Source organism: Gopherus evgoodei, chromosome 1 (assembly GCF_007399415.2).
Source record: "Gopherus evgoodei ecotype Sinaloan lineage chromosome 1, rGopEvg1_v1.p, whole genome shotgun sequence".
NCBI lineage: Eukaryota > Metazoa > Chordata > Testudines > Testudinidae > Gopherus > Gopherus evgoodei.
This window is the reverse complement of record NC_044322.1, coordinates 43,058,705-43,084,184: the sequence shown is the minus strand read 5'-3', so window position 1 is coordinate 43,084,184 and position 25,480 is coordinate 43,058,705. Positions and strand designations below refer to the sequence as shown.

The 25,480-nt window shown below is 44.4% G+C and overlaps 1 protein-coding gene across 6 annotated transcripts in view; it reads left to right on the top strand.

Annotated features, from left to right (window-relative positions):
• The window catches only part of SLC7A1 (solute carrier family 7 member 1), a 76,685-nt gene extending 51,492 nt beyond the window's left edge, over positions 1–25,193 (top strand). For 2 of the 6 annotated variants that reach the window (XM_030562833.1, XM_030562825.1), the window contains 9 exons: positions 1,672–1,846; positions 6,960–7,087; positions 9,022–9,244; positions 10,196–10,335; positions 12,372–12,474; positions 16,190–16,401; positions 16,692–16,858; positions 18,133–18,241; positions 18,508–25,193. In XM_030562833.1, coding sequence (XP_030418693.1) covers positions 1,672–1,846; positions 6,960–7,087; positions 9,022–9,244; positions 10,196–10,335; positions 12,372–12,474; positions 16,190–16,401; positions 16,692–16,858; positions 18,133–18,241; positions 18,508–18,617 — 1,367 coding nt within the window. In that variant the 3' untranslated portion in view covers positions 18,618–25,193. The remainder of the gene's footprint in view (positions 1–1,671; positions 1,847–6,959; positions 7,088–9,021; positions 9,245–10,195; positions 10,336–12,371; positions 12,475–16,189; positions 16,402–16,691; positions 16,859–18,132; positions 18,242–18,507) is intronic. The other 4 variants (XR_004000408.1, XR_004000410.1, XR_004000407.1 and 1 more) reach the window with 4 other exon arrangements.
• Positions 25,194–25,480: the final 287 nt, after the last annotated feature.

The following is a 25,480-nucleotide window of genomic DNA, read 5'->3' as shown; positions in this document are numbered from 1 at the left end:
GTCTCCCCTTCTGTTAGTTCTGTCACTGTACATATGCCCTGTAGTTTATGCCTGTCTCAGCTCTTGAGAATCATCTACTTTTTGGTACCTGATTTCTTACTTTCTGGTTGCCCACCCTGCTTTGTCTAGATCTTCTGCTATGTCCACCGCCTATTTCATGGCTTGTTTCCTTGTTTCAAAAGTACAAACTTGGGCCTTTGTTGTATAGGAGGTCAGACTAGACAATCAGAACAGTCCCTTCTCACTATATAATCTATGAATCCACATCTTTGAGTGAAATAAACTCTCTGTTGGCCAAATCCTGGTCCCATCGCAGTGTTTCCACCCACCCACCCAGTACTTAATTTGTGCCAGGGCTGAGCCCTGACACCTCTAGGCTTGGCAGTTCAGAGCCCCAGCACCTCTCGGTTTGCTGCGTCAGTGATGAATGTAAAAAAATTGCTTGAGCTCTGGCATCTAATTGCTTGAGCCTCAGCGTTGATGTTTATCACTAAGACTACATGTTAGATTTTGGTTACACAAACCTCTTTCTTAAACAGCAAGCAAGGGAATAGGAATGCTAGTTATTAGCTAAAGATCGAAAAAGAGAAACAAAATCTGTTATTCTGAATGCAGAGCACTGACTCGTTGTTATTGCTGGCACTTTTAAAAATATGCTATTCATTAAGATGAAAGTTTTTAAAGAAATGGGCTGAAATCTTGCTCACAGCAAAGTCAATGCCAGTACTCACCTGGGCTACAGTGAGGTCAGGATTTTCCCCATAACTTTTTCCTCTGTGATTTATAACACAAGAACTAAGGGTCACCAAATGAAATTAATAGGCAGCAGGTTTAAAACAAATAAAAGGAAGTATTTCTTCACACAGTACACAGTCAACCTTTGGAACTCCTTGCCAGAGGATGTTGTGAAGGCCGAAACGATAACAGGGTTAAAAAAAGAACTAGATACATTCATGGAGGATAGTTCCGTCAATGGTTATTAGCCAGGATGGGCAGCGATGGTGTCCCTAACCTCTGTTTGCCAGAAGCTGAGAATGAGAGAGAGGGGAAGGATCACTTGATGATTACCTGTTTTGTTCATTCCCTCTGGGGCACCAGGCACTGGCCACTATCGGAAGTCAGGATACTGGGCTAGATGGACCTTTGATCTAACCCAGTAAGGCCATTCTTATGTTCTTCTGATTCATTCAATTTAAGTGTCAGGTAACTGACCTGCTGTGTCTGATCCCTGCACTGGCATGATACCTGCCCATCTTCCCAAGGAACTGTTGAAGATGGCTGGTACTGGCGACTTCTGCACTTTAGCCAAGGCCTGCATGAGGTACTTCACAGAAACCACCAACGATGCTTTCTCCAAGGCCTGGAGCTAATCTGATCTGTAGTCTCTGGATGGAGTTTGTATTTACCAAGGGCTCAGTCCTATTGACTTTAATAAGACTGTTTTCATGGAAAAAAATGTTTTGTATGGTTGGACCCTGTCTTTTTGTATTAGACTTTTACTCAACCTAGCAGCTTTCCAGTGTAGAGAGACCACTTAAATGGGATTTTATTAGCACAATAATGCAGTGAGAGAGATGTGCACAAAAAGTCAGGGCTTCCCTTTGCTCTGCTGTGGCTGGGCCATGTGCTGTTGTTGAGGGAATATCTGATTGTTCCTTGTCATTTTTCCAGGACTTTTAACTTGTGGAGTGAAAGAATCCGCAATGGTAAACAAAATATTCACCTGCATCAACGTTCTCGTCCTCGGCTTCGTTATGGTGTCAGGCTTTGTGAAGGGGTCAGTCAAAAACTGGCATCTCACCATCGATGACATCTATAACACGACCAATGATTCATGTAGAGACAAGTACGTCACAGCATTTCTTCTCCTATCATGTTTGCTTATTCAAGTCGATCTGTTTTCAGGGACCACTCGGAGATTCATGCATCGTCATTATGGGCCAAATTCCAAGGCTTTGCCAAGTGGTCACTCAGTCTGCACTCAGGCAGAAATCCAATGAATGTCAGGGGGAGCTCTGCATGAGAGAGGGTTGACTAGACACTTGGGACTAGATCACCTGTGATTAAAAACCACAGCTGGGAGGCCATGTGGGAGAAAACCCCTGTGAGGATCTCATTGTTAAGAGGGTGAGAGGGACATGGACACAGTCTGGCTCTGAATAAGGGATTTAAGGTTGGGCTCTATTTCCTTAACATCATTTCCTAAGTGCTTAAATTGGATGAATCCTACGGTTTCTGAAATCATTTGAGCAGTAAAATGTTTTATAGTTCTTTTCCACCATAGTTTGGGCATATATACAGTGCTGGAAGGCATTTAAATGGTCGTTGTCCAGCTTGAGCCATTTAAACCAGTAAATGTACAGGAGATTTTCTGTGAAGCTAATGGCTCATTCCACTTCTAGTAACACTGTCATCGCTGTGCACATTTCAGCGCTATCAAGTTATCCCTCTCTTCTCCTAAACCTGGGACTGATCATCCACTTGGTTCTTGCCTCTTCTGGAATTTGCACAGTTATTTCCAGCCAGGGCTCTGCTGCTGTTAAAAGCTTCCATTTTATGAATCTGCATTTAGGTGAAGGACAGGGAAAAAAAAGAAACAATTTTGGGCCAAATCCTCACATGGTTTATTTCCATATGGGAGTTAATGGGCCTTTGCTTAGTTATATAGGTTCAGGATCCGGCCCTTGCTGTGCAAAAAGAAAAACATCTGACTAATAAAAAAGGGATACACAGCAAATGCAATTAGCTGCTGCAAAAATTTATGTATTATACTGTTTAACAACAAAGTGCAAGCAGCTCTACTCAGAACAGCTGTTAACACTGGGGAAAAAAAGCAGATTAGCATCTGGAGAGAGAGTCCCAGGTAGCAGTGCTGCACAGAAGTGTCAGCTGTCATTACATTACTTGTTAATTCAGGGTGGAGACAAGTCAGTTTATCAGCAATATGAATTAACACAATGAAAGTAGTAGTCATAATGGACCCATTTAGAAGTGAATACCCAGACACCTGCTTATAGTAACGTTGGATGTAGAGAAACTTCTGGGAGTGGGCCAAGTCATGAGGTCCATTCGTACTAAGGCAAATCTATTGAAGTCAATGGCCCAAGTAAAGCCTAAGGGCCAAATTTTCAAAGATGTTTGGGTGCATAGAGATGCTAGTAGACACCCAGTGAAATTGTCAAAAGTGCCCAAGCAGATTTGGCACCTACCTTCCATTAATTTCAATGCAGTTAAGCACCTAACCTGCTTGGATGCTGTTGCATCCCAGTAGGTACCTGTCTGAATCTTAAATACATAAATACCTTTGAAATCTGCCCTAAGCACCTCAGTTAAAATGTAAATCCCAGATTATTTGAGTGCATTGCCATGTGCAAATCAGAAATCCAGTTATCATGATGCTGCAAATCTTTTTCCCTGGCCCAGGCCTGAGTCAAGCAGCTTAGCAGTGAAGAGGTTGGCAGGGATTGTGGAGGCAGGAATTCTTCCCTCAGGCTGTGGAATGCAGCAGAGCTGCTCTGAGGCTGCTACTGCATGTCCTCCGTGGGCTCATTTGGCTGGTGGATCTAATGGCTCTATCAGTCCTGGCTTGCTACCTAAGCCCCTTGTGCCTTGGTGCAGGGAAATCCCAAAAGCATAGTTCTGCAGCAAGCCGGAGTGGTGCAGGCCCCTGGCCTGGGCTCCCCACATCCTGTCCACCCCTCTGCACTGCAACCATTTGATTCAGATGCATGTAGGGCCTTTTATGGGCCTCATTCAGTTTCCAGGATTCAGCCCATAGTGGACTTATTCTCTGGTAAATAATTCCCTCTGTAGAAGAGGACACAACATGACTCAGAACCAGCATTGCCCTGCATGTCGTGATAATTATTCACTTTAGTTACAGCTTTTTCACCCATTAGAATTGCATTTTGATGACATGTGCCAGGGGAGCTGGGGTTTGTGCATAGTTTAGCTGCATCTCCAGAAACATCAGCATTTAACTGTCTAAATGATTTTCATATGTAATGCAGTTTCCAAAGCTTAAGGGACTTAACTGTCTATATAGCTGACTGAATTGACAAATCCAGGGCTTAGATTATTTAATGGCCCTAATTTAATGTTTATTAATGCCTTAATTATAGGCACAAAGTTGTGCCCTCAGTTATTTACACAAGCAAAACTAGAGGCCAGTGTGAGAACACTCATGAACAGGTGTAAAGCTACTGTGAGCAATGTTCCCTCTAATTTTTTTCACCCATGTGCAGAATGAATTTTGTTATGTGCACCAATATCAAAGTAATGTGTGGATGTGCGCCACCAGTAGAAACAAAAAACTTATATAGATTTTTTTTAAAAAAAGTTACCGTAGGGACCAGCCAGAACAGCTTAGGAATTTTAGAACTCACTACTCAAAGAATTAAATTGAAGCGTAAGAGAGAAATAAAAATTACGAAATGCATAGGCCAGTCAAAAAAATAAAGTAGCACTTTGAAAGAAATTACAGAGAATATATGTGCATTGCAGGAAATATCAAAAAGTAACACCACCACCACAAATATGTTGGGAGGTGAGTGTGAAAGAGTGTGTGTGTGTGTGTGTGTGTGTGTGTGTTAGAGCAAGTGTGTGCGTATGTGTGTGACACAGTGTGTGTGTGTGAGAGAGAGACACACTCTGTGTGTGTGTGTTTGTGAGAGAGAGACACACACGTCTCTCCCTTCCGCAGCCTTGGGAGAGGTATCTCTCTTTGGCTGCTGTAGCCCTGGGGCCATGGCCAGGGGAGAGATGCACTGCAACTTAGTAACTGTCCACACCTGCAAGGCACATCCAACGCTGCCACTCACTGGCTACAGCGCTGGCTGTACACCTGGTCTGCTTGGGGTGTAACGATTGCAGCGCTGATGATGCAGCGCTGCTCATCAAGGTGGCCACCAAAAGCGCTGTTATTGGCCTCCAGGGTATTAGGAGGTATCCCAGAATTCCTGTCCACAACAAACTGGAAGAATGGCAACTCCGAGCTCCCCGGAGCTACTTATCTAAAAAACAAACACAGCTGCATTTTGCTCCAGTGAGCGACGAGCAGAGGCAGGGGAATTGCTTTGGAATGTTCACAGCTGTTTGCTTGAGGAGAGAGGGGAGTCCGTGTTGAGCAGCTGCTTATGTGGTCTGAAGGCTATTTAGGAGTGCATAATTTGCATGTAGTGAATAAGAGAGGGGTGGGGGAAGGGGGTCAAAACTTTTAAAATGATTGAAGGTAGGTGCTGTGTATCTTCCAGTCCTTAGAACTTGCAAGGCAGGGAGCTGACAACAGTGTCAGCTCCAAAAATCCATTCTGTCTGTCTCCCCCACGCTCCCTGTCACACTCCACCCCACCCCCCTGTTTTGAAAAGCACGTTGCAGCCACTTGAATGCTGGGATAGCTGCCCACAATGCACCACTCCCAACAGCACTGCAAATGCTGCAAATGTGGCCACAATGCAGCGCTGGTAGCTGTCAGTGTGGCCACACTGCAGTGCTTTCCCTACCCAGCTGTACGAAGACAGCTGTAACTCCCAGCGCTGTACAACTGTATGTGTAGCCATACTCTCATCCCCGCAGCCCTGGCCAGGAGAGGCATGCCTCTCCCATCCCCACTGCAGCCCTGACAGGAGCTAGGGCCATGAGATTGAGGCGTCTTCTCCCTCCTCCCAAGCCCTGCACACCCCTAGCTCCCATAACCGCACCCCACTGCCCCAACCCTCCACATTCTCCTCACTCACGTATGTGCGCACACGTGCAGCTGCTGCGCGGCCTTTGATGGCCTTGTGTGCGGCCGCGCAGGCGTGCACCTTAGAGGAACAGACTGTGAGTGGAATTTCATTTAGCTGCCTTATTAGTGGCTAGTGTTAACCGAGGTTCATGGTATTTTGTAATTCTCCCTGCCCACAGAAATTGAATGTATTTTAGCCACATTTTGAAAATTGGTAAAATTATTTTTAAAAATTCAACTGGGGCAGGCGGGATTTTTTCCACAGAGATCTAAGATTTCCCCTTTTCTCCTGAGTGCTGGTGGGGCTTGACCTGTCACACTGAAAGTAGCTGTGTGGACGTTATGGCACAGGAGAAGCTTGAGCTAGCCTCCGGATTTCAGGATGGGTCGGAGCTCAGGCCTCCACTGGTGCCACAATGTCCATGCCGCTATTTTTAGCACACTAGGATGAGCCCTGCTAACACAAGCTGGTTTTCCTAATCAGGGAGGCTCTCTCCTTGCTTCAGTGTAGACATACCCGAAATTACCTGATAAAATGAAAGGTTTCCTCTTGACCAATTCCACAATTGCTTTGTAGGCCACCTTCTTTGAGCTCTGATCACCTGTAATCTATGCACGTGCTTAACTCGCATGCTGAGAGTAGCCCTGTTTACTACAGTGAGACTGCTCAGAGAGCAGCACAGGTTTAAGTCTTTTCAGGATTTAGGGCCTACCTAAAAATCCTTACAATAGTAAGCAGGAGATGTAATATTTGAAAATTAAAATCTGATGAGGCCATATTTTGGCCAGAGTTATTTATAATAAACTTCTGTTTAAAATCAACCGAGGACCTGAAAGTGGGTAAACTTCCTGTGAGCATTTGTATCCAGTCATCATTTTCAGAATTAAGTAAGTTTAAACTTTTTTGCCAGGTTCAGATGTTAGGAGACCAAGTTCAGTCTTTCCTCCCCCATCCTCCTCCCACCTCAGCCATGTTAATAAACCCTAGAAAACAATGGACGCTCTGAACAAGCCTTAAACGCGGAGTGTTCAAAGTGTTCCCTAGCCGGTCACAGGCTGACTCAAATCTCTATGTAGTGTAAGCTGTAGCACATGCCATCGTCTCCTCTATAAGTCTGTTGACCTTGTGTACCTGAAAGCACTCTCCCTCCAACTCCAGTTATGGTGGATTTTGTTACAGGCTGCAGATAGGTGTCTGTACCGAGAATCTCTTCTGATCTCTTGTTCTTTTCAGTCAAACACAGGTGGGAGATCTGAAGCATGGTGTTGGGGGGTTTATGCCTTTTGGATTCAGTGGAGTCCTCTCAGGGGCAGCCACATGCTTTTACGCCTTCGTAGGATTTGACTGTATTGCCACCACAGGTAAGCAGAAATCTTTCATTGTGAGAGAACACTTTTCCCATTATGAGCTTGGCTGCCCTCAGTAACTTCACATGACACACTTTACAAATATCTCAAACCTCTTTTCAATTGAATCAGGAAATCATGCTGTGCACTAGCTGTCCTATGGAATCACTTCATTTTTTCAGTTTTAGGGTCACCCATCCATCCTTCTTCTCCCACCTATTGTTTCTAAATTTAAGACTTGCGTTGTACACTCTGAGACAGGAAACATCTTTTATTCTAGATTTGTACAGTTGCTGTAGTTGCTACTATAATGCAAATAAATAATATTTCTGATTTCATTCACTGAACAGCACACTCAGATGGTGCCCATCCATTTTTTATTCTTGTGAGATTACAGGACTTCTCATTTTATGTTGGAAAACTTCAAGAATAGGCTTCCACTGCACTGAGTCCTAGCTGGAACCAGGAAATGCAGCGGTGCACTATGCTGAAGTGTGGGGCAGTGGGGACAAATGATCTTGGGCTAAGTACAGGATTGGGAGTCAGGAGACAGGGCTCTATCCCCAGCTCCAATATGGTCGTCTTGTATGATCTTGAGACAGTCTCTTGGCCTCATGGGTCCTGATCTTCAAGATGCTCAAGAGAACTAGCTAGTCACAGGTTTTAATGGGTTTTTTGTTTGTTTTTTGAGGGGGGGCTTTTTTCAAAATTAGAAATTTTGGCAAAACATTTGTTTTCAAAATTTTCGATTTCATAATATGGAAACATAGTTTTGGGGAGTTTTCTCCTCTTTATTTCCCCCGGAGTAAAATGAATAAAAGAAACTGAGTCGGGGGTGAGGGAGGAGAAAGAATGGACAAAAGAAGGATGGTGATAAATTAGAGGGGGTTCAGAGAAGAGCCATGAGAATGATTAAAGGAGTAGAAAACCTGCCTGATATTATTAGACTCCAGGAGCTTAGTCTATTTAGCTTAACAAAGGGAAGGTTAAGGAGTGATTTTATCACAGTCTGTAGGTACCTACCTGGGGAACAAATGTTTAATAATGGTCTCTTCAATCTAGAAGAGAAAGGTATAAATGGATCCAATGGCTGGAAGTTGAAGCTAGACAAATTCAGACTAGAAATAAGCCTACATTTTTAACAGTAAGGGTAATTCATCATGGAACAACGTACCAAGGATCATGGTGGATTCTCCATCACTGGCGATTTTTTAAAATCAAGCTGGGATATCTTCCTAGCATCTGCTCTGGGAATTATTTTGGGGAAGTTCTATGGCCTGTGCTATACAGGAGGGCAGACTAGATCACAGTGGGCCCCTCTGGCCTTGGACTTTATGAATCTATGAAGTCTCAAAACCAAAATGGATACAATTTTCCCAGAAAATTTTGAATACATGAAAATCCAGCCCCACTCTTTGGAATCCTGTGAAAGGAAAGTGACTGATAGTTTCCACAGAGATATTTTTGGGTCCATTTTTCCAATTAGCTCAAGTGCTTCCCGACAGGAGCAGAGCACCTTCCATTCCCTTTGACCTGTTGGGGCACCTAGGGCCAAAGTCTTCTCTGAATTCATGAAACTTACACCAGAGAAGAACCTGATTCAGAATGCCCGATGCTCCTGTGAATTAAAGATGAGAGCAACTGTATCAGGGTGAAGCACCCGACCCGATTTTGGAACGAATGCTGGCTCTCTGAATTGTAGTGATAATGATTCTTCTCAAACATTCAACTCAAACTTGTCACACAAAGTGGTGGCATTCCCCTTTAAGGACGTGATTATGAGGGAGATCTCCAGGGACATAAATGGCAGGCCTAGCTCCTCTTGACTGTCACTAGGAGCTGGCCACCTTACTCTCCCAGGCTCCTTTGAAAGCCACACGTCATCTGGGAGTCTCGTTGAATTAGTCTTTTTGTTGTCTGTGGCTGTAACTTAACTGTCTTTGTTCTAGGTGAAGAAGTGAAAAACCCTCAGAAAGCGATTCCCATTGGCATCGTCGCCTCGCTCCTGATCTGCTTTGTCGCTTACTTTGGCGTGTCAGCTGCCCTCACGCTCATGATGCCCTACTACATGCTTGATTCAAACAGTCCTTTACCCAATGCATTTCAATACGTGGGCTGGGAGGGTGCCAACTACGCAGTGGCCGTTGGTTCACTTTGTGCCCTTTCTACTAGGTGAGATGCTTTTCTCTTGTACCCTTCTCAGTGCAGATTTGTATTTCCATCGCCACCTCTTTCTGTGTGTTACAAGCTAAGGACCAGAGGGGTAGCTGTGTTAGTCTGGATCTGTAAAAGCAGCAGAGAGTCCTGTGGCACCTTATAGACTGACAGATGTATTGGAGCATGAGCTTTCGTGGGTGAATACCCACTTCGTCGGATGCATGAGCTAAGGACCTTAGTCCTATGTCCCTTACACTGGTGTAACCCCACTCCAGTGATGTTACTCTGGATATGTGCTGGGGAAAGTGCCAGAGGATTCAGGCCCTCTGGGTCAAATCCGGGACCCACTGACTTCAATAGGGCCAGGATTTCACCCTGTGTCAAAAGGTTCAAACAAATTCTTAGAATTAGGTTTCAGAGCTGAAAGGTCCCATTTGTGAGGCAGGAAACCTCCATCTTAAGGACCGTCTGAAATTGTGTATCTCTTGAATACATTAAAAAGAAATGTTCTTTTACCAGTAGCCCTGGGAAAATAAGACACGACTGAGTCAGACAGACCAGATGTAAGCGGGAACAGCTCCATGGAACCAGTGCAGTTTTTGGGTGTTCTGCACCTCTGAAAATCAGTCCAGTTCCATGCAGGAGCCAAAATCTGGGTGTAGGGCACAGATCCTCCAAGGTCCTGAGCAACTAATGCCCATTGAAATCAATGAGAGTTAAGTGCCTAAGGACCTTTTAAGGATTTGGGCCTAAGTGCCTAGCTTTAGGTATCCAAATGTGGAGCCTCGTTCCCAGCAGTGAGTAGTGTATTGGGGGCAGAGCTTGGGGAAGACCTTGGAATTGAAGCTTTGTTAACTAAAGCCATTTCGCTACTGAGCTTCGATTCCCACACTTCCATTTTTCTGCCTTGGGTCCGTGTGTGGTGTGAGAACTGTACTAGTAGATAATGCCTTTTTCTCTCCTTAGCCTTCTTGGCTCCATGTTTCCGATGCCTAGAGTGATTTATGCTATGGCAGAAGACGGGCTGCTGTTTAAATGTTTGGCTACGGTCAGCAAGCGAACCAAAACCCCAGCAATAGCTACGGTAACTTCGGGGGCTGTGGCAGGTAAGTGCTAAGAATTGCATGAATGCACAGAAAGCAAAAATATGCTCCACTGTGGGGGAAATACAGCAACTCAGCTCTAATCCTCTATATTGTGTTCTCTAGTTCCACAGCCTGGCTTCCTGGGCTTAGTTCTGAATTCCCAAAGTCTGAATAGCGCAGAACTAAGGAAACACAAAATATCTTTGTATGTGGATATAGATCTTTCTCACGGGGTCTCTCTCAGAACCCACTACTGCCTTTTCTCATGCCAAGCAGCACCGTACTCCACTCAACTGTTCCTGTCCCAGAGCGCTGCTATGGTTTAAAAAAAAAAAAGATTGGTGCAGAAGGTGGGCAAGCCCAACCCAGGGTCCCTGTGGCTGTGGACTTGCCTGTGCCTATGTACCATGGTGACAGACACTGTGTAAAGCCTTTACACTGCAGCTGGAGCCTGGCAAATACCAGTAGGTAACTGTGTGAGGTATCTGCCCTGTGGCCTAGGTATTTGTTAACAAGTTACGTACAGCTGGTGAGATTGGCCCCCAGCCCTCACAAATCCGGGAAGTTTAGCCTCCTGGCTATCACAGAAAAGCAACAACTCCCTAAATAGATAACAACTAGCTCTGTGCATGTGTCTCCTCTTTACTCACAATCCCAGAGCTGGGACTGGCAATTGGTGCTAGATGCACTGCGTGTGGATGCTGTGGACATTTCAGCTCTTGTGAAACTCTGGCCTTAGTTATGGGTGCTGAGCATGTGTCACGACTTTAAGGTTATTTTAAAATATTTGTATTTAGTGTCTTTCATGTGTTTAGGTGGTCTCCTTCCTAAAGCTCCATATGGCTCTTTTTAAAGCCTCCTATGGGGGCATTGGTTTAATTTTCTGATCAAGGTGCATGGCCAGTAGAAATAGCCTTCCTCCAGCTGGATGGGTGGCATGATGCTTTGCTCTAACATGATCACATGACCCTAGGAACTTGGGCCTTAGGCACAGGCCTGTTGTGTCTATGTCTTAATCCTGCCCTCGTGCAGAGTTTAACAGTCCTCTCCCCCTGTCCCGCATCCCCCGCCCCCCGGGACCAGAGTATCTCTCCTCAATGGGTCTCCACCAATCAACCTTCGCCACACAAAATCAGTAATACTTCCCCGGCTTGCTCACTCCTGGACCAGAAAGGAGCCTTATATTGTCCCGCCATCTTTCTCATCAGGCCTTGCTGTAGCCTGAAGTCACCTGATCTGGGAGGAAAAGCAGCACAAGCAGGAGCTGGGGCACGAGCTCTTCTTTAAGGCCCAACTCACCCTGTGACACCTCTCAAAATGTGTTTGCAACGCATGGCCAGGGCCTGCTCACCTTCCTGATGCAATTAGTCCCAGTGACTCCAGTCATGTCTTTGCTACACTTTTTTACCAGCATGACTTTAAAACCTCAGTGGGGTTTGTAAACTTGAGCAAACATTACAGGCAGAGAAGGGTCACAGACAGAAAGAGACTGGAATGCTTCTTTCCTGTGCTACGCACCCCACCTCCTCTTGAGCTGTATACAGCCTTTACCTAGCAGCCTGAGATGGGCAGATACCGGTAGGTAACTGTGTCAGGAATCTGCCCTGTGGCCTTAGGCATTTGTTAACAAGTTCCTGAGCTTTGACTAATTCCTCCTGGAATGTCCTTTGGGTCTATTCTGTTCCCCGCCTGATTAGAAGAAGGCCCACCTGCCACGATCTGGTTCTTGTTGCCCGAGTGAAAGGTGGGAGGGAAGTGCTGTAGAGACCAAACAAGTTCTTAAAGTCATTTTAGGCTGAGTTAGTGGACACCAGAGAGGAGTACAGGGTCTGTCTGTATCCATCAGCAGCAATAAAAAGTTTGGTATGTATTCATTACACCTCAGTCACATGCCTCCTCTCACAAGAGATGCTGCAAAGCCCAATGTTTCCTTAGGGTTTCTCTCAGAGCAGAATTGAAGACAGAGCAATGGTCTTGCTTCAACTGTATTGAATTTGACACTCCCATAACATGACTCTTCTGCAAGCTTATCAATTTCTGTTTTCCACATTCCCCAGCTGCCATGGCCTTTCTTTTCGACCTGAAAGATCTTGTGGATCTTATGTCCATTGGGACCCTGCTGGCTTATTCCTTGGTGGCAGCCTGCGTATTGGTACTGAGGTATGGATTAATATGATAAACTCTTTGCCAGAGCCTGGGAATGAGCGACAGGGGGTGGATCACTTGATTATTATCAGTTCTGTTCATTCCCTCTGGGGCACCTGGCTTTGGCCACTGTCAGAAGACAGGATACTGGGCAAGATGGACCTTTTGTGGCCATTCTTATGTTCTTATGATATCCTGGAACCGTGCACAAAGAATCATCTCTTGGGAACATAAAATGTCCTCAAATGTAGCACACATGCCAATATATGACAGGGTCATGGCCTGGGTGGGCTGCAGCCCACTCACTTAGCATCCAGCCCCACCCAAACCTGAGCAGGAGTGTAGTTCTGTGGGAGAGCCCCTGTATTTATTTACTTTGCAATCTGCCACCTCTTGGCAGCACCGATCAGGGTCTCACACCTCTATCCCCACCGGGCAGTTATTATTTGCATAACACAGAATCAGTCCGACACCTTGCACTGGACCTTCCATAATTACTTTCTTTTTTGTCCAGGGTGGGCTTGCAAAACTCACTGTCTAGATCTTTCTTTCTTATTAGCATCCACTTCAAAATAAAATGCTCTGGCAATCCTGAATTGATACAACTGTCTTCAAAAGGGGTGCGATACAAAGTCCTAAAGGCACCCGTGCTCCTCCTTTGCTCTCCCTGCAAAGCACTGAATAGGCACGTCATTGGTGCAATTACAACCCAAATCCCTTCCACCCCCTTTGCAAAGTGCCTCCCCTCCCCAACTGCTCTGGGTGTCCAGGCGCACGGCTCGGATTTTGCATTCTCTCTTTTTTATTATTATTATTTCTTTGCAAAGGGAATTGGACCAAATTCTCCTTGCAAAGAATAAAGAGCAAAGGGGCTTTTCATGTCCAATGCCTTAAGCCGCTCTCCTCGCTTTTTCTCCTCCCCAGGTGTGGCACGTTGGTTTGGTTTGCTTTGCTTTGGTTTTGTTAGTTAATAATATCCAAGAGATCCCAAGGCAGGCAGTGGCATTCAGCTGCCTGCAAGCACAGGGTGACTGTGAAAGCTTAAGCCAGCCTTGGGGGACAAGCAGGCAGGCAGGCACTCAGTAAAGTACGATGTACAAGATTATATGCTTCTTTTTTTCCATCTCCAGCCACCCACCCACATACTTTTTCAACACCCACCACTGTCACCAAGGAGGTAAGATGAGGATGCTGCAGGACGAGGGCTGTCATTTCATCATAAGGCTTTTTTTTTATGGAGATTTTTTCTTTTGGTCTCAGTTTAAATAAATATTTTAAACCCAGAAAACCAATTTTCCTGCGTGAGTGAAAGGGGTCACTGAACACCTATTCCAGACTTCAAGTCATTGTCAATGTCTGCTGCACCCAGGCTCTGCTGTCACAGCTCCCCCCACATGAACCACCAAGGAATCAGCTCCAGTGGTGAAGCAGTCTCAAGCCACATTGCCTTGTGGAAGGACTCACTGCATGCCCAGGAGCCCTGCTGTTGGTTAGGTGGGGATCTAGGGGGAAAAGCCAGTGCGGGGATGCCTGTCAGTGGTGGAGTTTTACTAAGAGAGGAGAGGGGCTGTGTGGTCCAATGATTAGAGCAAGAACTGATCATAGAGCTCCTGGGTTCTGTTTCTGACTCTGCCACAGGTTGGCTGAGTGACCTTGGGTAAGTGAATAAGGCCCTGATCCTGCAAACACTTATGCTGTGCTGAACTTTACTACTGTAAGTAAATAGTAAAGCTAAGTACAGTAATAGTGATAAAGTTAAATATGTGAATAAGTTTTTGCAGGATCAGGGCCTTAGTGCCTTTTTTTTTTTTTTTAAGTGCTGAACACCCACACCTCCCATTGCCCGAAGCTCATGGTCAGCATGTCTGAAATCTGAGTCTCTAGCTGCTTTGTGCCTCAGTTTACTCAGCTCACCAGGGGGATTACATTTTCCTGCTCCACAGAGCAATTAGAAATTCCACGCCCCTCACGTTTGTAACAAGCTCGGAGTTGAAAGGTGCCAGGTGACTGTAAAGTATTTATCATTTATTCAAAGCCTAGTTGAGGCCATTATGATGCTCCCAGTAGTCACAACAGTCGAAAGATAGACACTCATCAAGAGTTGAGGCACAGTTACAAATCCTGGGCTCTCCCTGTGTTTTCTTTGCCTGTGCCTTCTCGCTGGATTTCCCCTGTCCAAGCACCCCTGTGTTTTCATTTTATTTCCTAATCTCCTCCCCTGTGTAGCAACTGCAAATAGCAGCTCCCTTCCAGTCCTTCGGATGGGCATGTGACTCCCTTGTCTGCTGCTACAAGCTGCTGTGCATTTCATCTGGCATGCAGCCCTGCACTCACAAGGCCTCAGCCTTATCCCGGTAGAGCTATTGTTGTGAGCCACAGCCGCTTACAGGCCTGAAGAATGGAAGCCTGAGTTCAGCAGAGCTTTAGTTTCCCACTTTGCTGCCTGATGTTGCAGCATTTGAGTTGCTGCATAAGTTATGAGAGGTTCTCATGACTGGTGCAATTTTGCTGAGCTTGCACATCTGCAAAATTCCACATGCATCGTCATTTAAAATACATCTGCCAAAAGAGATTTAAAAGGCGTCCTTTGAAATGGCATGTTCCTTTACTTGAAGCTTCTGGTATAAACCTGCAGAGATTCACCAGTAAGGCTTTTCGTTAAAAGAGAGCTACGGGTGAAAGCGTGCGTTAGAGGAGTTTTTCTTTCTGTTGTGGTAGCACCTGATCAGGTATCAAGGCCCCATTGTACTAGATACTGGCCACATGCAATAAAAAACAGCCCCTGCTGCAACGATCTTACAATCTTAGCACATGACATGAGACAATAGGCAGATACAGCAAATAGATGGGGTGACAAGGCAACAGTGAGATGATCAAGTTTTGTATTGTAAATAGCAACTACAGCATGCCAGCTGCCTAGCTATTAGTCCAGCTATTCCACCTCCAGCCTAAATAGCTGTTCCTTCAGAATTAACTATCAAGCATTAGAAAGTCTGGAAATGAATGATTAAAAGATCCAGCCAGTTCCCTACTGCCATATCCATTACTCACTGTCACAACCCACTGCTTAGGTGCTGTGTTTTGGTGCTACTCCACTGGGATGATGACCCTGCGGGGAAGTCTGTTAGAAGCTTGTGTGACAAAGCTGCCCTGAGGCTGTTCTAAATTGCTCCAGGGGGTGAACCAGTCTCCAGCTGCCCAAGGGATTTGGGGGCGTTCAAAGGTGACATAAAAGCCACCTTTATCTCCTGTCCCTGGTTACTCTGCTGAGCATGGCTCAGCCACACCCAAGGATCGGGGCCTATATGACCCAATGTGCAGGCCCTCGTCTAGATCTGAGCTGCCTCTGCGCAGCTCAAGGATGGAGCATTGCATTCTGGGACTGTAACACAAGAGTGTGGGAAAGGACCTATTAGGACATCGAGTCCATGCTCCTCCCAAATCCAGGGTTGCTGCCTACAGTATGTTTTCCATGCTCCAGCCTCCAGTTGCCTAATCCCTATGCAGTGTCCTCCATCTGTGCATAGCAGATGGCTCCCTTCGGCTCCAGACAAGGAGCCAACGTGGCTCCCATTTCAGTAAATTTTGGCCACAGCATGTCTTCTGAAGCCTTGCAGGTGTCCATAACCACATGGAGAGCTCCGACCAAGCTTTCTTCTAATTTTGGGTGACCGTTTATTGTACCCTCTACCAAGGCAGTTCCCTTTTGGTTTTGTTTTCCTTCTCCAAGGTACCAGCCAGAGCAGCCTAACCTGGCCTACCAGATGGCTAGTACAACGGAAGACGCGGACACCAACGAGTCTGTGAGCACTAGTGAATCTCAGGCTCCATTTCTGCTTGAAGAGGAGGAGAAAGATTCCCAAAAATCCATTCTGTTTCCCCAAAACTCAGATCCCTCCAGACTCTCTGGTTTGGTGGTTAACATCTCATCTTGTATCATAGGTGAGTGCCATAAGCTGGCATCTCTCTTGCAGTGAGCCAGCTGCCAGTCTAGGGAAGCTCCTTCCAACTCTTCTTGGCATCTTAATCGATAACGTATATGTTTGACTAACTGTTCTAGAGCCCAAGCTCTTTCCTGAGGCAACAAAACAGAGATAGAAGACCATGGATTAAATGACTGGTTTAAAAATAAATCCTCAAACAATGAAGCTGAACACGCAGAGGCTGGCTCAGAAATTACAAATTTTTTTCTCAGTCACAATTCAATAAACATTGGCCTGTCTTGTTCTCAGGTTTACTTATCATCAGCTGCTGTAGCTTTACTGTCCTTGGCAAAGACCTGCTGATAAAAGGGACTGCGTGGGCTATCGTCATGATTGCTGTGCTTGTTCTCTTGTGCCTCGTTGTTGGTTTAATTATTTGGAGACAACCTGAAAGCAAAACCAAGCTCTCGTTTAAGGTAAGCGGCCTGGGAGGAAGGAATGGCAAAGAGCTATTTGGGAGCTGGCTGTGCATGTGTGAGAGGAAAAAGAGAGAGAGAATCTTGGTGCATATTAAAGAGAGGGGCTGATGATCTTGGCTAGAAGTTGGTCCAGTTGAGGCTGGGTGGGACACTGGCCAAGCCATCCCACACCACTCTGCCAGTGCACCTCCAACCTGACTGTGAGCACTCCTGTTGTTACAGCGCTAGCCCTGGAATATGTAGAGAGACGTCCTCTGGGAGCTAGGCAGAGATCGCCAAACTCACTTTCCTCTTGTGATCCAAAATTAAACCCAGACTCCCAAAAGCGAAAGATTAGTATGTTAACAACTCACTGCACCTCTGCCAAGCCCCTGGAGACAGACTTCATTCTGTTGTATGCTGAGCCAAGCAAATCGCAGATCAAAACCCTGAAGGGCTCATGTTCTGTGGGCACAAACTGGTTCAGTACAAAACAAATAATCTGTGCAGTACAGAAAGGAAGCAGCAGGTGGTCACTGAAGCTGGAATGTGCCATGGAATGGACAGGTTTTTGGTGTAGATAATGAAGGAGCTTTGCATATTTTAACTGTATGGCTGTCCTGTGGACTGGGAGGCACGAAGTTAGGAGAGTGTGAGACGAGTGACACTTGGGGCAGAATGGAGGAAGCAGGAGGGGCAAGTGGAAGAGAGGAGGGCTGCAATGTAAGTGGGAGTGCAGAGCCCAGGAGGTGAAGAGGAGAGGCTGGAATAGAGGAATCTTTTGCAGAGAGTCAAGAAATAGGTTGATGTGGCCAGAGCAGCAGTGAAGGGAGATGATTTTGGCAGCAGCTTTTTGGATGGACTGGGACAAGGAGAGCGGGTAGAGAGGGAGGCCACAGAGGAGAGGGATGAATTGTAGGGGAAGCAGGAGCAGGATTAGGTGGAGTCCTGGATATGAGGGGCAAAAGAAAGCAAGGATTCAAAGCTGACTCCCAGGTAGGGAAGGATGACGATGCTGCTGCTGACAGTATCAGAGCGGGATAGTGGAAAGGGCTTTGGAAGGAAGATGATTAGTTTGTGGCGGCAGCTGGAGGGAAAATCCAAGCCAAAGGGCTTTCTGTGTACACGGGGCTGGTGCTCACCTTGGGAGAATGGAGAGCTACGTTTTGACAGACTCATCACTTCTCCAGGAGCCTCTGGCAGATGAGGCTTGGCAGCTTCCTGCTTACAAGGGACATTCGTGTCTGTGTATTATCATAATCTGCAAACGTCACTGGTCTCTTTCTTTTCAGGTACCTCTTTTGCCTTTACTTCCTATTCTGAGTATTTTTGTGAATGTTTATCTCATGATGCAGCTGGATAAAGGGACCTGGATACGGTTTGCTGTCTGGATGTTCTTGGGTGAGTTTAAAAATGTGTCTTTTTAGCCATTTGAGGTTGAGAACCCAAACTTATTTTAAATGTATACGGCCAAATTCTGCCCTCTCTGTGTCCTTAGTTAGCCTCATTGACTTTAGCTGCAACGCTGGATATTGCTACACTATCAAGCGTTAGCAAGATTAGTAGTAGCTGCCAATACATTTTATTGAGACTAAGCGGCCCCTGAGTGTGAAAAGTAGCTTCCGGTTGGTTGTAGTGCTGACGTTGCCCCTCCTCTGCTCCTACAGGTTTTATCATTTACTTTGCATATGGAATGGGGCACAGCATGGAAGCTACAGATTCAGCACCGCCAGATTCAGAAAGAAACATAGACCTCACCTCGGACAGCTGTAAATGAGAGCGTGTTTGGCTGAAGAGCAGCCCAGCCGTCGCGTCAAACGAGGAAGCTTCATCTCGGGGACCCTGAACTACTTCCTCTGTTAACCCGTGCAGCAGAGGGTGGGATTCCCAGCCTTGCTTGCTGCAACTTGAAGCTCGATATGCCTTGGTGATGCTATAAAAAGGGATCACAAGGAAAACGCCGCGCCTCTGGCATACTCCCAACAATGCTGTTCCCTAGACTGCAGGCGCTCGCTCTCTCTTTTTTTTTTTTAATGTATAGAAAGAAAACCGCTCCTCAGTTAACCTTCGATGCTGCTATGAGACTAGGCCTCCTGAAAGTCCTTCTTTCAGCAGTCCTGTGAATTAACTCCCCAGGTACTTGTTTTTAAATGGAACAGACTCTGCAACGCTAATGTCATTCCTAGATCAGATCCTTGGATCAAGTGATGTGGGCTGTATCACAAAAAAAGTTTCTCACCAAAAATAATCTCCCGTCTGGTTAAAAAGTGCCTGCAATGAGTTACATTGTAAAGAAAAACATCCAGTGGCATTATTTTAATTGTATTTAACTTCTGAATAGATACTTGTATACTTTAAAATGCAGCTTTGCCGTGATGTTTAGGGGAGCTGCTCTTAGGCTGAATTCCCGTTTCCTTCATGCAGCTAGTACAGACAAATGCCTCGGTGAATAACAGACCCCCACCACTCACTAGAGGGGCCTCCAGCTGTAGCTGTAAATCTGCTTGGTGTAAGTATCAGAGGGGTAGCCGTGTTAGTCTAGATCTGTAAAAAGCAACAAAAAGTCCTATGGCACCTTCAGGACTAATTATTAGTCTTTAAGGTGCCACAGGACTCTTTGTTGCTTTTGGTGTAAGAAGTTCAGTGGCACTAAGCATGGGTGTCTCCAAAGAGCCCTCTGTCAAAGTCAATGGAGATAGTCCTGATTTATGCCAGTCAAAGTTAGAAGAGAAGCTGACCCTGAGAGTTTGTTTTTGACTTCAATGGACACAACAGGTTGAAGCCCGTAGAAAATGACGCACAAAAGGTTCTCACAGTACTCAAAATCTGAGACTTTCATGGCTCCTGTCAGCTCTACACAATGGAGCATGCCGCCTCCTGCCAAGCAAGGCTGAGGTAAGCTGAAAGGCCTGGTGACACTGATATGTGTAAGCAGTTAAGCCTGCTGTGGGGACACGCTTATTCTGGTATACAAGTGACTCTTTTTGGTTGTACTTACACCCCTTCCCAGGCAACGTAAGCTAAAATGAAAAAAGGGACTCCTATGCCAGAGTCAGTGTGTCCCCACAGGAGTTATACTAGTGTAATGGTATCGGGTTCCTTCACTCCTTCACTTATGCTGAAAACAATTTCCAGAGCAGACAATTCCTTATGGCGAAAGTCTTCTCTCCCGCCCTGAGCAGAGCTCTGTCTAGGTATCTTAGGTAAGGCCCTTACCAAAATATCTGAGCACTTCTCAAACTTTAATGTGTTGGTCCTTATAATGCCCCTATCTTATCCCCAGAGGCACAAAGCAGATACTAAACCTATGCCCAAGTTGGGGCTGTGATTCCCAGCAGCTCCAGAAGACACCTGTGCTAGCCTGAATGTAGCTACAGCGCTGTGAAGGGTTAGCCAGCCAAAGGACGTGTCTAGGGTTTTGCATGGGATTGTATTCAGGCGGCTAGCACCTCCTGCCACTTCAGCTATACTGAGAGCTAGCCACAGGTATGGCTTCTCAGGCTGGGAAGCAAACCCTCAGCTCATAGTGTAGCTGGCCCCTAAATTACTTGCCGAAGATCATTCAGACAGTTTGAGGTGCAGCATGGGAATAGAAGTCAGGTCTCGCACATCCCAGGCTAGTGACCTAACAACTGGACCATCCTTCCACCTGTTACACTAAGTAGGGCTTAAATGGTGTAGAGACATTGTCCTGGCTTTCTGCACAAGTGAATTTAACCCATAGCCCCTTTTTGTAGGCCACTGCTGATCTGCCACAGGTTCAGAATTTGTCTAGTGCATTTCAGTGATAACAGTTGGTGGGACTTCAGTAACACATGGTTCATTTTAACACTGTTCTATGTGCTGCATATAGTACAAAATAAGGGCCAAGTCCTGCTCTTGGCGCTATACAGTGGATCTTGACTGTCAGTCAAGTCTCTTCTCTCCTCAGACATGTGAAATTCCAAGAGTTCCACGCAAGCGGGGAAGGAAGAATGTCAGAGTCAAGAACCACGATGGAGTTCTCATCCTTTTATCCTAAATAGAGGCACTCCTAGTATACTTCACATGCTCATAAAAAGTACTGATGTTAGAGAAAACCAACAGAAGAGAACAGTGTTTCCTGTGGTACCAAAAACAGCTGAGTGTTTTTCTCCAGCTTGGGCAACAGCTTTTAAGCAGTTGTTAATTTTAGCACTGCATGAATATTCGAAGGGGGTGAGTGCTGGCTGAAAGGTGGGTTTTGAAAGGAAAACTATTTAAATGTAGGCAGATTGCTTGCTGTAAAAATGTTTTGATAAATGTTAACTTATTTTTTTTGCCTTGCATTGTCTTCTTTGGGACCTGCTTGGTATTCATGTTTCACTACTTTAGCTCAGCTAATTACATATAAAGTGCAGAAAATAGCATTACTTAGAAAAGGGAAATTTTTTGCAGGAGATCTTTTTTCTTTCATTTCCTTTTCTGTGAGAAAGTTCGAGGAAAAAAATCCTGTTTAATTATAGCTGGTAGTTAAATTATCTCTTACACACACATCTCCAGAGTTTTCTTTCACAAGTTGAAAGGCAAAGTTCCACCAAAAACTTTTTAGGATAGTGACACTGATTGTGCTAAATATATGAAACCCTTGTTCCCCCTCTGATATCCAAATGTACCATAGACCAAGCTGAGTATCAGGGAAGACATGCAAATACTGCTGTAATCTTGCTGTTGTGAAGAACATGCCTGCATTTAGCTGAGCTTCTTTTTGTAAATAGTTCAGTAATTATTCTATGTTTATAAGAGTATTTTGTATAGCTGCCAGAGCATTTCTGTGTATATAAAGTTGGGTATAGAAATGTCTTCTTTGGGATAACGAAAGCAAGAAGAATTGGCCACTTTTTTTCAGAGGAGAGGCAGTAGCAAATGTGGCCTGTCAGAATTTTCAAGGCAGCCTCTTCCCTCAGGAATTTGATCTCATTTGAACTCTGTTTGCTCATTTCTTATTTGCTCATACATATCTGAGGGAAGGTGCCTTCTAGAGGAGATCTGTAGATGTGTATTTTTAGTTATCTAATACTTGTATGCCAGTCCCTGCTGGATTAAAATGGCTGTGTCAGCTCCCCCACATCGAGACAGTTTTATCAATCTAGCATCTCTTTTTTTTTTAAGGGACTAGATCCTGTTAACATTTTTCAAATGAAAACTTAGGTCAAAAAATAGTCTGTTTCAAAAAGAGGTATTTTCATGTGTGAAATGGATTAGATTTTTTAAAAATATTTTTTCTTTGAAAATGGTAAATGAAAAATGTAACCTGTTGGTTTTTGTCTTCATTTTTCCTCTTTGTTTTCCATTACTGTTGAGTTCCCCATGTATGTGTTGAGGTAGTGATTTCTTCTTGCTATTCTTTTCAGTCTTTGTCATCCTGAGTTGTTGTTTTTTATTTCTTACTTGCCACTATTGTTTGATCATCTTAGTCGCTTAGTGGGATTTTTTTTTTCAAATTAAAAAATAAATCACTTTTGAAAACTACTGATTAAAAAAAATTCAATGGAAAAATTTTGAAAAATAAAACATCAGCTTCCTTCAAAAACTACCGCAAGTAAATTTTCGGATAATTTCCTGGTTGGGTTTTCAATCAGCTTTTGAAGGAAAGGCAGATATACTACCTGATTGCTTCTGTTGAAGTCAGTGGCAAAATGTCCGTTAACTTATTTGGCTAAATACATCCCTGGTGACTTAGATGGATGAAGTTCTACCAGGGATGAATGTGACACATTGACTTCAGTGCAAGCAGGGATGGGTCCATAATTAAAACTCTGCAGATGGTTAGCAGACTGAAGTCCTAAATGGCTTCAGTGCTCTGTTTTTCTGGTTTTAGTGACCATCTGTTTAGAGTTAATGTTGGAAAGGTTAGGTTTTAATTAGCAAATATTTGCAACTGTCATATTTGCCCTTCAGCTGAAATGAGTGAAAAGAAATTCCATCACTAACCATAAAAAATGTACAAAGAAGGAAAGTTAAGAACATATCATATGATATGTTGCTCTTGTAGATATCTAGCTTCCTCCTCTGTTGCTGTCAGTTCAGTTAACAGACAGCAACGTGAACTATTCTGCTTCTATTTTGGACAGTCGGTCACTACAGTTTATACAAATATTGCCTCAATTCAAAATTTTTTAATTCCTGTTAGTTCAAAAATGTCCACTCATGAACACTGAAAAAGCTGGTTAGAAATGCTCATCAGTATCACCTGTCAAAAGTAATAGACAATCAAAACCTGATCCTTCCAAGCCTATGCAGGGGAGTATGTTCCAAGCAAACCAATCTGCTTACTAGCAGAGAGGTCTGGTGTCTCTCTTGCCTTCACTTCAGAATGAATATTGAGCCAGGCTTCTATTTTAAGAGAGTGGCTGCTCTCCCCTTTAGCACAAGAGCAGATGCATTTCTTAGGCCTTGAGGTGGATGCACTTTCAGCGTTATGACCTTGATTATTGGACATACGTTTACTGGGAAGTTTCAGTTAAACTTCTAAATCCTTTTTAGCCAAAAATGTACTTAGTGTTAAGTGTGTTTTTTTTTTAAATCCCTTTTGTTCTCCATTGTACATGTGGGTATACTGACCACACCTGCGTTAGGGGCCCCATGACTTCCTCTTTACAACTCACTGCATGCTCCTACTCATTGGATGCCAGTGGGTGGCCATTTCTTAATTGAGCCAAATCTCTGCTGTGTTTGAGGCTACTGGAGTAGGGGTGTCATGTAAGTGCCATAGTATTTCCCGCTCCCCAGCCTCCCAACTTCCAAATCCACATCAGGACATACTTCACTGGCCTGGAGACTGCTGCAGATTTGGTACATCATTCACTTGGATGAAATTCAACCCCTCCTCCCCAACCCCCCACTCAAATAGAGGCCCCTAGAGACCTGGCAACCCTTGTGTTAAGTTTTTTTAAGCGGTGTATAGGCCATTGTGCAGGGTTGCAGTTCACCCTTGCTGTAGAATTTATTTTAATACTGCCTTCTGTTCACTATCATTTTTCTTTGCTTCCACGCGCGCTATTGACAGGGTAGCTGGGTGATGCGTTATCAGACTTGGACTGTCAGAAGAGCCAAAGCACATTCTAGTGTTTTAATTGTGTTACCCAAGTCTTACTGAACTATACAAATAATGTCTAGTTTTGTGTGCATTTGATTATGGTAGGATGGCATAGTTGGGGGAGATGGGGGGGGTAGGCACTTCATAGGCATAAAGGAGGGGCCTCTATTTTACCAGGATCGTTGGAATTTCTAGTGAAATGTTTATTGACATGCTGGTATGAGAAGCCATGTTCTGTACATCATTTCATCACTGTAACCATGATGCCTGACGCAATTTTATAGTTTCGCCCCTATTCACACTACTCCTCTTTCAGCAGCAGGAGGGGTACATAATTCACTGCTGTTAATGATGAATGGGGTTCAGAGCATGTTACAGACGCAAATGTATCATACAAAAATCTCTAGGCATTTGACGTGGAGAAAAGGGACATGAAAAGGCCTCTAGGTTTTCTGAACCCTTCCTGTTTAGTCAGTTAACAGTTGATTTTTATCATATGAGACATGTCTGATAACCAAACTATAAACCAAATGGTGTAAGAACGTGCTTGTTATGAAACTCCAAGCCATGATTTCCTCAGGGTATTTGCTCTTGGCTCCTGCTCCAAGAAGTGAGGTTAGTCCAAGATACGCAAACTTCTAATCAATATGGCATCTTTTCTCCACTGATAACTTACAGCAAGTCTTTGGCGTAGTAACATCGGTGTTTCCAGATGATGGGATGGCTGAGACACGTGTTTACATTGTGCCTTTCAGCTTCAATTGATTGTAGGAGCACAAAGACTGATGACAACTTTGGATCGGTTTATGTATTACAAACCTACCGTAAACAGGTGGGGTTTCTTCAGTGAAGTTTCTTTTACTGACTGAGAAGCCGTGGAAGGGTCTACCTATTATTTTTTTTTTTATTGATCAAAATGTACATGCATTTCTGTTGTTTGGTTTGTTCAATTTTTTTCTAATGATTTTTCAGAATGTCTTAGAGTTGTGATAAATGGTTAGACTCCTAGTCCTAGCTCTGCAAATCTAGTTTTTATCTCTGTGTGGTGTTTATTTTGTTTGTTTCGTTATGAATTCTTTTTTAAACTATGTACTTTTTAGACCATAGAATTATGTTTTAAAAATGTGAAACTTTCACCCAGAGCACAGCATAGGCAGATGGACTCTTTTCAACAGACAACACTGTAAATAAATCTCCCCTGGACTGTGCTTTTTGACTTTGGAAATCAACTTGTAATTAAATGGCACAGTATTAAAATGTTTTCATGGAATTCAGATAAATTAGGTCTACTGATTCATCCTTATTTTCCAGTCTGATTTGTATATTCCCACTTGTTTCACCGGGTCTGTCAGACATGGTCTTATGTGTATAAATACATCCTTTAGAAGCCTGTTGTTAATCTGATTCCCAGTATAATTCTGTCCTTTACCCCCACTCCTGGGATCTTTCTCCTCAGCTGCTGACAGGTGTGTACTTCAATAAGTCTCCTTTCTTAACTGCCCTGGCAACAATCCAGAAGCTGCATCTTCAGTTAATTGTGACTGACAAAGACTTTCCTATTTCTCTTATTATTTCTAATAAAA